The sequence below is a fragment of the Tetranychus urticae genome, chromosome 1 (assembly GCF_039701765.1).
Source record: "Tetranychus urticae isolate SD_2017Ah chromosome 1, NJAU_TeUrti_SD_1.0, whole genome shotgun sequence".
Classification (NCBI taxonomy): domain Eukaryota; kingdom Metazoa; phylum Arthropoda; class Arachnida; order Trombidiformes; family Tetranychidae; genus Tetranychus; species Tetranychus urticae.
Window position 1 is genome coordinate 11,572,646 of NC_142958.1, and position 11,148 is coordinate 11,583,793.

Consider the following 11,148-nt stretch of genomic DNA (forward strand, 5'->3'; position numbering starts at 1 on the left):
TTTTTAAACACCAAACCAGATCTTTACCAGAGGTTTATGTGTAAAAGCTATTCAAATTATCAAATTTCCTGGTTTAACTAATCTTCTATTCTTGCTGTAATCATGAATTATTGGTTAAAAATAATGGTTCACTCTGTTTATCCAACACTATCCTTTTGGAGTTTATAATTTATCATTTAGATTACTTGAGGCGTCTAAGTAACATTATACTCTTTATTGTGTATTTTTAATTGTTCTGGTTTTTCATCATATTAAATATTAAACTATTTAAAATCAATTCAGTCCAATCCTTTCTAACTAAACTCATTTGACGAAACAAGTGGTTAACCCAAAACAAACAAGTTTAACCGAGATATTATGTTGGATCAACATCCAAAATGTTTCCAACAATTGTTACCTTCTCGTAATCATTTAGATTCATTTAAATCTTCAATCAATTTTAATTTCACTCCAGTAAATGGATGTAAATTTTGTAAATTGATAATAATAAAATCCCTTGTTTTCAAAACTGAACCAGAAGCAACAATTTGCATGCAAGACTAATTGAGTAAAAATTGTCAATTTTCTCGCAGTTATAAGACTTATAGCAATCCAACTCATCTCTACTATAAGTTATAACAATATCATTAATCATTCCAGGGAAGGGAATCGAATCACCAGCTGATCAGAAGCTGTCTACGTGATTAGCAAATCTAGCAAATTATAAATGTAAAATAACTGTTTTCTTGGCCATTTTGAAACAATATTTAGTAACATTTTTAAACCTTGAGACTTTTTGATTGCTGAGCATAAATCACAATCAACTTTCTTTGTATTACCGATGGCTGGCATTCATCACAATTAACTCAACACATAAGGTGGACGATTGGGTGACAAAGGAAACTGAATGACGAAGTTATGGGAAGACGAGTTGATCAACTCTTTGGTTGATGATCAGCTTATTACATTTGACCCTGTCCTTGATAGACTGTTATAGCTGTTCATTTGGTTACCAATTGTCAACAATTTAATTTACTTCTGTGAAATAAACAAATAATTTTGACTATTTAAATGTTCATCAACACGCTCATGAAATTGTCTTTCCTCTTCCTGATTCTCCCTTATTCCTAGTCAACCAATCATTATCAATATCAGAATGAAGAAGCAAGAGAAAAGGTTAAATCTTTTATGAATAGATTCTTTTTTTTTCAACGTTATTGTGATTATTAAATATCGTAATATTACCTTTCTTTTTCCTTCCCTTGTCTTGATAACTTTGCTAAAGCAAAACTCGTTTCCATGGAGTTGAAAATTCTAAACATATATCAATAAAAATATCAATATTAACCTTAACATGAAATATTAGTTGTTGAAAAAAACAGTGAAAATCAAATTTTATTTCTTGAAATCTGTTTCTATTGGAATATTTTGCAAACCATGATTCCAACAATCGCCAGTTAATTCAACAGTTTGATCTGTTTCATCAATTCGTGATAACTTTTCAAGTCTGAGACTTAAAGAGTAGTTTTGCAGATATCAACAGTTGCCACTGTTTTGATAACTTGAGGCCGATTGACGCCAAACAAATAGTAATATGCGATTCCATGAAATTGTCTATGGGTCAAATATATCATTAAATAAATTGAGAACTCAAGCAACCAGAATCAATGATCAATGTTTCTGTGATGGAATCATTTTTTCAGCCAAACCAATCAAGTTGAATCAATTGGGTGAGTAACATGATCTCATGGTTGACACCTTTGATCTAAAATTTTATTCTTGAGTCTCTATTCTCATCTTGATTTGGATCTAATGTTTGTTTACTATTTACCCAAAAACCTAAATTCAACCCAAATTTAACCTATTGTTAACCACCAACAGTTACTCTTGAGATTGAATCGTTCTCAACCAAATGGAAAGGTTGTCTCAACGTTGGGTTAACATGCCGAGATCCGTTAACCTTTGTAAAAGAAAGGCCACTTCCAAAGTATTCCTATCCGGTTGGTTTGTGTTCAGACGATGGTGTTTGGATTAAACCTTTGCCCTCCCATTGGAACCGATCAAAGGTTACCTTTCTATTGACTGGTAATACCAGTAGTTCTGGAAGTTCAGTCCAATTGTATCTTGTCAACTCAAATGAAACCCGGTATCCATTTATACTTGCCCTTCCATCCAGTATGGAAACCAGTTTCTGGTTCATATTTGATCTTTATGGTCGTACAACCAGACTCTCTGTTTGTGACTTTAATGGTATGACTTTCAAGATACCAACGTCCATTACCCTCCAAGGTCCAAATGTTGTTCGTGTTTACGAAAAGTGTTGCTCCAAATCATCTTTAAAATACAATTGGACTCGAGTATTTACAATCGGTCCACCCAAATCGGGTAAATCAACTTTAAAAAACATCCTCCTGAATTCAAGGTAAACCTTTCATCTTTTTGTACATTTGTCCAATCAATATCATTCTCAATCTTAATTACACATTAATTAATAACCTAAAAAACCCATAAATGAGTAAATTAATAACAAAATTGATTTGGGTAAACTTCACAGAATTAAAATTGTTGGTAAACATGCAAAGGGTAGATTAATGGATCACAGTTGAACCATTTGTGTTTTGTTCAATGTGACAACCTTTCTGACATTTTGTAGCCTTAATAAACAATAATAAACCACTCAATGTAAAATATAATAGAGTTATAAGAATACAATTGAATATTGAGAAAGATTCATGATTGAACAATAATCGCACAAATTGTTGCCTCAACTGTTACTATCGTTAACGCATTTAGACGATTGTTATATTCATAGTTTCATAATCATTTAGGTTGAATCTTATATTTGCTATTTAAAATAGTCAACCTTTAATCATTATAAATTCATCATCAATAACAATCGATTGAAAGCTTACCTGGATATACACATTGAACCGTTGAGGGAAAACAGATACTTTGATGTTCAATTTTGCTTTGGGAACAAAATTTTGTCTCAAAATAATCATTTACCATTTGCTTTTGTTATTTGCTTTTATTCATTGTAATTGATTAACAATAAATCAGGTGAAACATTGACAAAATATAAAATTGTAAACAAGAAATGAAGACGGATTGGGTAAAAATGAAGAAGTTGCTTGAATCGAATTGTTATTTCTTACTTTTTTGGCATTTAAGTTTAGCTTAATTGATTACTTGATCACTGTGTTCGATCATATTGGTTAAATTGTCAACCTTTTGGTGTTTTCAATCAAAGAAAACTTTCAATCGTCTTGATTAATGTTTTTATTTAACTCTATTTATGGTTAATATTGGGATTTTTACTTTTTGTTATTGCATTTATCGACTGCTAATGGATGTCTTATTGCATTTATTTTCAGCGAAAACGAAATCGATGATTGTATTCTGGATAATCGGAGAAGCTGTTTGACTGATTTAAATGGCTCTTGGCGACTAAACGATTTAAATGATATTGAACTAAATTTGCCAGATGAAGAGACTTTGTTTAAAATGATGAGCTACAACATCGTTAAGGAATTGAAGATCAACAAATCAAATAAGGAAGAAAACGACGAAAATATAACTCTAAATGCAGCCGAGATACTAAAGTCAGCTCTTAAATTGTCTAATAGGAAGAATGACCATTTCGATGATATAAATGGTCTTGATAACCAAGAAACGGTTAGTCCATTTCTGTGTGAACTCAAGTACAATCCGAAATATAACATCAAAGTATTAGTTATAGCAATAGATGAGTTGTTTGTGTCTTTTTAGCAGCAACAAAGACTTTGGGTTTACCTAAAAACAACTCATTAACACAATTGCAGCATTTATACACAAAGTGATTCAAATTGGCACGGAAAATGGGCAAAAATAGATCTCGTTCAAATTTAAATTCTGTAGGTTTGTAGGAAGATGAAAACAGATTCTTTTTATGCAATTAAAAAGTTTCTCTCATCAATAGTTTTCGAGAAAATCAAGTTCGAAGTTGAAACTTTGTCCGCTTTTTGTACAGCTATGGAAGCAGACTTTTTTATGAAACTCATTTTCCTGATGTGAATTTTACTGGCCAATCAGAAAATGGACTTTACCAAATGAAATAAAACTTTATTTTTCCGTAAAGCGGATAAGTTTGATTTCTAATTAAAGCGATTTATTTCTGTGACCGTGTAAGTTAGAGTACTGAAACTTAGTATTCATGCATAAAATTTGTCATTAAATACCATGAGTTGAACGATTTTCACAATGCATCTACGGTTCTCTTGATTTTGGCCATTGGCCTTAAAAATTTGAGTTTCAATATTTCGAGAACGGCATCACCTACAGTTATCATTCTTAAATCAAACATTAGTTCTTATTATAGGCTACGTTAATTTGTAGTTTTCAGATAATTCAAGAAACTACAAAAAAAAGATATAGCCTTGCATTACTTAGGTTGTCAGATGTTACATCAGATTAACAAAGATAAATATTTACTTATGAGCAGTAATAATAATATTCATTTTCAATGAATTAGCTTTGATTTCTTCGCCATTCAGTCATATTATTTAATAGCCTGCAACAAGATCTAATGTTCGGTCTAAGAATGATAACTGTAGGTAATACCGTTCTCGAAATATTGAAACTCAAATTTTTAAGACCAATGGCCAAAATCAAGAGAACCGTAGATGCATTGTAAAAATCGTTCAACTCATGATATTTAATGACAAATTTTATCAACGAATACTAAGTTTCAGTACTCTAACTCACACGGTCACAGAAAAAAATCGCTTTAATTATAAATCGAACTTATCCGCTTTACGGAAAGTTCAAGTTTTATTTCATTTGGTAAAGTCCATTTTCTGGTTGCCCATTGAAATCTACATCAGGAAAACGAAGCCGCACGGAAAAATTTGGCTCCATAGTTCTACAAAAAGCGATACAAGTTTCAACTTCGAACTTGATTTTATCAAAAACTAACAATGAGAGAAACTTTTGAATCGCACAAAAGGGACCCGTTATCATATCTCTACAAACTTACAGAATTTAAATTTGAATGAAATCTATTTTTGCCCGTTTTTCGTGTCAATTTGTATCACTTTATGCACAAATGTTACAATTGTGTTGAATGTTTCTTTTTAGTAACAACTCAATGCAAAATTAGGTATCTGAAGACTGAAAAGGTTTAAATATCATCAATTCAATAGATGTACCTTTACGGATAATCATGTAAATCTGTATTAGTTGTTAAGTTTGGTTGATCTGTCTTTTTCCCGAATTATGGGATTCCTTCCAGCCTAAACTATTTGATTTCTAACTGTTTTGTCTTCAGGTTAAATTGTTACCAGTTAAGTTGCGCGAAATGATTGATAATATGTTAGCAAAGCAGGCCAATATATCAGATGTTTCGGATATCGATGAGAAGGAAATACAAACAATGATTTATACGAAATACAATTTTTGGGACTTTCAAGGAAACTCATTATACTTTCTAATAAACCAAGTAAGTTAATCAATCTAATTTACTCTTTCCATTCATCATAACTTGTACACGAACAGTTTCATGACTAATTAAAAGACAGTGTATAACATCAAATCTAATGCTCTTCTTCATCCATTACAGATACTGCTCAGTTCTCAGGGTATTTACCTGATGGTAATTGACCTGAGTAAAGATTTGGACCAAACAGTTGCCACAGATGATAACTTTTTCCAGGTAATTGTTGTCTATCTCTGTTTAATTTCGATGTTGTTGGTATTGAATGTTCAAGGAAACCTTCAAATGATTTGGGTTTTATTTTCGTCAAACTACTCAACATGTTTGATGACTTTTATTGATGAATGGGATAACAATCAATTTATCGATTTAAAGCTGACATTTGAAACATTAATGAGTTTACACTTACATTTTTGCAATATAATAATAGTCTGTTGACTGATTTATTTGTTCAAATATTGTCATTTTCTGAAAATTGTTGTTTCTTCCAAATATTCAACAAAATATGGACGAATCTAAAAGTCCAATCTAATGTAATTCATCTGATTGTAATGATATATTATAATGTTGATCATCAAGAAAATTGTCCTTTCCTAGACTTAATAGCTGTTGCATCGCTTTTCCAGTCTGATGGGATTATTTTATGTTCATTATTGATTGTTGAGTAGAAGTAGGAAAATCACGATCAAAATTGAAATGAAAACTGTTTGTTACTAAACTTACTTTACTCAACAAAATTGTAGGAATAAGCCAAAAATCAATGAGAATCTAGTTTCACACAATTTAAAGTCTTAAATGTCTCAAACCAATGTTATGGGAATCATTAAATGGCTTAATAATTAACCTTTTTCTTTGTTTTTATTTTATTCTCAGGCCGAAGGAGCCAAAGACGATTACACTGCTTTAAATTTGATTCATCATTGGCTTTCATTGATTTACAGTCATGTTAGCAATCATGTGTTTATTGATGATTTCCGATCGACCGAAGAGTTGGAGGATGATGAAGATGCCATATCAAACCCTAAAGTAATCATCATTGGTACTCATGGCGATTCTTTGAGCGACCAGTCAACCAATTTAGGTGAAGAAGAAGATGGACAGAATAAATTGACGCCAGTTGAAGTATTTAACCGTATTGAGGAATCATTAGCAGGAAAGGTTTACCGATCGATTGTCCATTTAAAATACTTTCCTATTGACTGTTCATCAATCAGCGATTCTCAAATTAATGAGATTAGATCGGCTGTCGATGAGATTGTGTTGCAGCAAAAGTTGATTGACCATGATATACCTTATTCGTGGATCCAGTTTGAACAAATTATCGAGAGACTGGTTCGAAAGGGAATCCATTTTGTTGACATTAATCAAATTTACGAGTTAACCAAAGTACACATTAGTGATGTTAAGTCAATGGACGTTCTTCAAGCGATCCTTCAATTTTACCATCTTTCAGGACGCCTCTACCTTTTCAAGTCAAGCTATTCGACCTCAAATGACATGCTTATTGTTTTGGATCCCGTTTGGTTCGCCAATTGTTTCTATCAATTGTGTCAAGTTGCCTCGTCCTATGATTCAGTTGATTGTGGACGATTGTCTGGTATTTTGACTGATGATACAATTACCGAAGCATGGAAGGAATATCTTGAACATAAAACGGTTCTTCTTGGTTGCCTTGAAAAGTTAGACATTATTTGTGAACTCAATTGTGGACTGGATCTGGATGAACCTCCTGACTTGACCTCACTCCGTCTTCAACCAAAGGTTTACCTGTTTCCTTGGATAGCTCAAGCTACTCGCGAATCTGATTCACTGTTTACTGATCCAAACGCCATTGCATTAGAATTGATTAACCAATTTAAATTTTCCATTAGTTTTAACAACATTTTACCCATTGGCCTTTTCTCTCGTTTGGTTGTCCGTTTGTGTCGCTGGTCTTGGAGACAGGGTTGGGGTCGAAGACCAGAGATTTGGCATTCTTGGGCTCGGATAGCAATTGACTTTGATCATGATTTAATACTTAAGGTCAACTTGACTCAGCAAAGATTTTTCATTATTATAACCAAAATTTATGACACGATTGGTGGTGAAAGTGATCCAACTGTTACTGGACCAGCTCCTAATGTTTGCGTTAAAGTAAGTATTATTAGTTAATCGATCAATGATCTCTTTTCAATACTTGGAACAAATTAGCTAATTTTTTACACTTATTTGCACTAATAACTTTTGAAACCTTTCTTGTTTGGATTGTGGGTTGACCGGTTGAATGTTTGGACATTTTTAGGTTATAGAATGTATTTTTTGCTAATCAACCAAAAGACCAAATAAACTTCTTTTTTTAACTTTACACTTTTAGGCTCGTCATCTAATTGAAAGTGAACTGGAAACGCTTCAAAACTTTTACTATCGCCGTATTGTTTATTCACTCGAAGTGCCTTGTCCATGTGACCTGTCGTGTAAAGATCATATGAAAAAAAGTTGCACAGAAGAGCAATGCCTTCATTTTATCCCTTTGAACAAATGTCTCAGTAAAAAGGTAAAGCGAGTTATTATATTTTATGGACAAACCTCGATGCTAAAGAATTGGAAATTTTAACTGTCAAATGATTTAAGAATTATAATCACAATTAAGTTTCATATTTAGTTTTCTGAACATTGATTAAACTCGATTTCAATATTTTAAGTAAACCAAAATTTTATTTATGATTTTTTCAATGTTAATAGTCGAACAATGATTTATAAAGAAATCTTAATTTACAAATTTCTATCAAAATTAATGTATCAAAGTGAATTATCATTTTGCAATTGTACCCAAAACCCGAAACTACAGTTAAAATGAATTTTTCCAATACTTTTACATTGATTTTCAGTTCATTTCACTTTTTGATCTTTTCTTGTTTCTCATTGATAGGTTGTTGAATGTGATTATCGACAAATCCGCACAAATTTTGTCCAAAAATATTTTCCTGTTTTGCCATATTATGCATCAGGTAGTTAATACACTCAATTCAAAAAGTTTATCCCCATAGCTAAAATTGTAATAACTCGAAAATCGAAAGATTTTTTTCTATGAACCAAAGATATATGTTTTTTCAGTAAATGAATTAACTTTTTCAACTCAGTTTTAGTTCGTGTGAGTCGTGGTCTGAACTTAAAGCGTAATCGCGAAAAATTCAATTTATTAATGATTGAGTGATGGTGATAAACTTTTTGAATTCACTGTATTTATAAAACCCATTATCGCCTGAAATTTAACTTTGCCCATTTTGTATGTCTGTTAGCTTCTGGCCAATATTCTGGAATCACCGATGATTCTGCCTTATCGTTGTATGAACATCCTTATATAAATACTTATGAAGACATTTTCCGTCTTGAGCCTCTTTGGATGCGTGATGCGGCTAAGATGTTGATAAATAGTAGTCCAGGACGTGACTGGTTAGCTTTAGCTCGTCGCTTGGGTTATACTGATAAAGATGTAGCTAGATTGGTTGACGATGTTTCACCTTCTCTTGCTTTAATTCATGACTGGTTCGAAAGCAATGGACGAACTCGTTACTGTATTGATGTTCTTATGTCTTGCCTTCAAATGATTTCCCGTGAAGATGTACGACAAATAATTGAAGTAGATTTACAGCCAATTGGTTCGGCTCCTCCAGTATTCCTCAGCTATCAATGGGACTCTCAAAAGCTGGTGCTTGATCTTAGACGTCGCTTAGAAATGGCCGGTTTCCCTTGTTGGATGGATATTGGCTTAATGGGTGGAGGTGATTCCCTTTATGGTAAAATTTACGAGGGAATCAGCAAAGCTCGAGTCATCATAGCTTGTTTAACTCCTCGTTATGCTTCTTCAAGGATTTGTGCGCGTGAAGTGACTCTTGCCGATGTCCTGAGGAAACCCATTTTACCAGTGATGCTTGAACCAACTCCTTGGCCACCTCCAGGACCAATGGCTGTAGTTATGAGCTCTCTTGTTTTCGTCGATTTGTGCGGTATGTAAAGAGCTACTCTTTTCCGTTTTGATAATGCATTGAGATCTTTGCATCAGTAAATCAATAAAAAAGCACTAAAGCAATAATTTCAATCAAACGAATTGCATTTGTACACTTTTATTGAATAAAAATAAGTCACTTAGTACAGGTGTTTATTGTGACAATTTAAGGAGTTTTATCAAAAGTTTATTTTGATTTGAAAGTAAAATATTTATTTTGTTTTTTCTAGGTGTTGGTGGTCATGGAGGGATTGGTAAAAGTGGTGATTCTGAAACTCGATTTCGTGATATCCTTAACACCATTTCTCGATGCATTGCTGGTAATCCTGATGCAGCGATTCCTTCTCGTAATCAAACTTTACAACATCTATTCTACCCAAGATCAGGCGACCCAAGGCTCAGTTTAACTACAATTACACCCGATTTGAGGTCAGATAGCCCACCTTTGCCACAAGAAAGACCCACAACTTCGGGTGAAGCAGAAGAGGTAATTTTAACTGAAATTATTTAAACAGTTAACCAGGCTAAATTCATTTTTCATTTCATTCCAGATAGCAGATTATTATGCCATGGAAAGAACGGTCGAACAAGCTTCTGGCGATGAAATGTCGGTCGTTTCTCGACTCACAAACAATCCAAACAATAACAACAATAGGATATCAAACTGTTCAATTTGTAATATCGTTTAAATAATGTTTATTCAATTTTGTAAACAAAAATGCCATATTTCATGTTCAATATTTGTCTTGTGTTAACACACTTTTATGGCCGCTCGTTTTTTATGTGTTGCGAGCTTAAGATGTGGTCTTGGTTTTTGGTGTTGAATTGCTTCTCATAGTTAACTGTGAATGCTTTCGGATGAATAGGCAAATTTATTAATCAAATAATAAAGTGATAGAGTGTGACCATAAACAATGCAAATACAATATTTAAATTTAAAATATCATTAAGGAGAAAAAAGGATTCTAAACAAGTTTTTGTCTTGATCCAAACAACGACCGCAATATGAAGGGATATCAGGTTGTTTTGCCCAATGTTTTTATCTATTACAATATACAATATAAAAAGTCAAAGCGTTTAATTTTTGCGGCAAGATTGCGACCAAACTAAGTCGTTGCGATGGTAAATATGATTTATCCCGATGCGACTCATTGCGATCGTATCTGTGAAGGGTGCTATGAACTATACAAAGATGTTGATATGCTCAAAATATGTAAGTAAGTTATCGTTTATTTGTAATTTGGTCGAGTTTTCTCGATTCAAAATGTTTGCTAAATCTTAACTTGGTTCGTATTTCATCTTCAGATCCAATTGTTTCAATAAGCAATCTTTGACAAATGAGCGCAATCTTAATTGCCAGAGTCTGATGCCAAAAGTCTAATACAAACGGTGAATGATCATTCAAAAGCCAAGTAAATTCATGCCACGAAACGCATTTGGTACATCGATAAAGACAGTTTTCAAGACTATTTTTGTCTTTATCATTTCTATTTGCTCTCAAACTTACATTTTTGCGAGCTTCATAACAAAACTAGATTGTTGTTCATGTTTAATCAACGACATTTCAATAATATTCAATGGTCAGACTTGTTATAATCCCACCGATACCATTGATATCATTTAAATTTTTCATGTTCATTTTAATAAATGAAAATCGGTCCAAATCAAACATAGAAAAAGGAAAACTGAATTTTATTTTATTTTTGATTTGATT

General features: G+C 32.6%; 1 protein-coding gene across 1 annotated transcript; it reads left to right on the plus strand.

Moving 5' to 3' along the window:
• The first annotated feature begins 1,142 nt into the window (after positions 1–1,142).
• LOC107361056 (uncharacterized) lies at positions 1,143–10,346 on the plus strand. The gene is made up of 11 exons (XM_015927771.3): positions 1,143–1,709; positions 1,861–2,401; positions 3,354–3,654; positions 5,285–5,455; positions 5,576–5,668; positions 6,323–7,582; positions 7,803–7,982; positions 8,358–8,436; positions 8,728–9,435; positions 9,665–9,921; positions 9,986–10,346. Exons 1-11 carry the CDS (start codon positions 1,574–1,576, stop codon positions 10,121–10,123), a joined length of 3,864 nt encoding a protein of 1,287 aa, XP_015783257.3. The 5' UTR covers positions 1,143–1,573; the 3' UTR covers positions 10,124–10,346.
• The last annotated feature ends 802 nt before the right edge of the window (positions 10,347–11,148 follow it).

Bases quoted from the DNA above. Each gene is read 5' to 3' on its own strand.
- LOC107361056 (XM_015927771.3), top strand. From the start codon at position 1,574: ATGCGATTCCATGAAATTGTCTATGGGTCAAATATATCATTAAATAAA. The intron at 7,583-7,802 runs GTAAGTATTATT...TTACACTTTTAG, and splicing joins CTCCTAATGTTTGCGTTAAA to GCTCGTCATCTAATTGAAAG. The intron at 9,436-9,664 runs GTATGTAAAGAG...TGTTTTTTCTAG, and splicing joins TGTTTTCGTCGATTTGTGCG to GTGTTGGTGGTCATGGAGGG.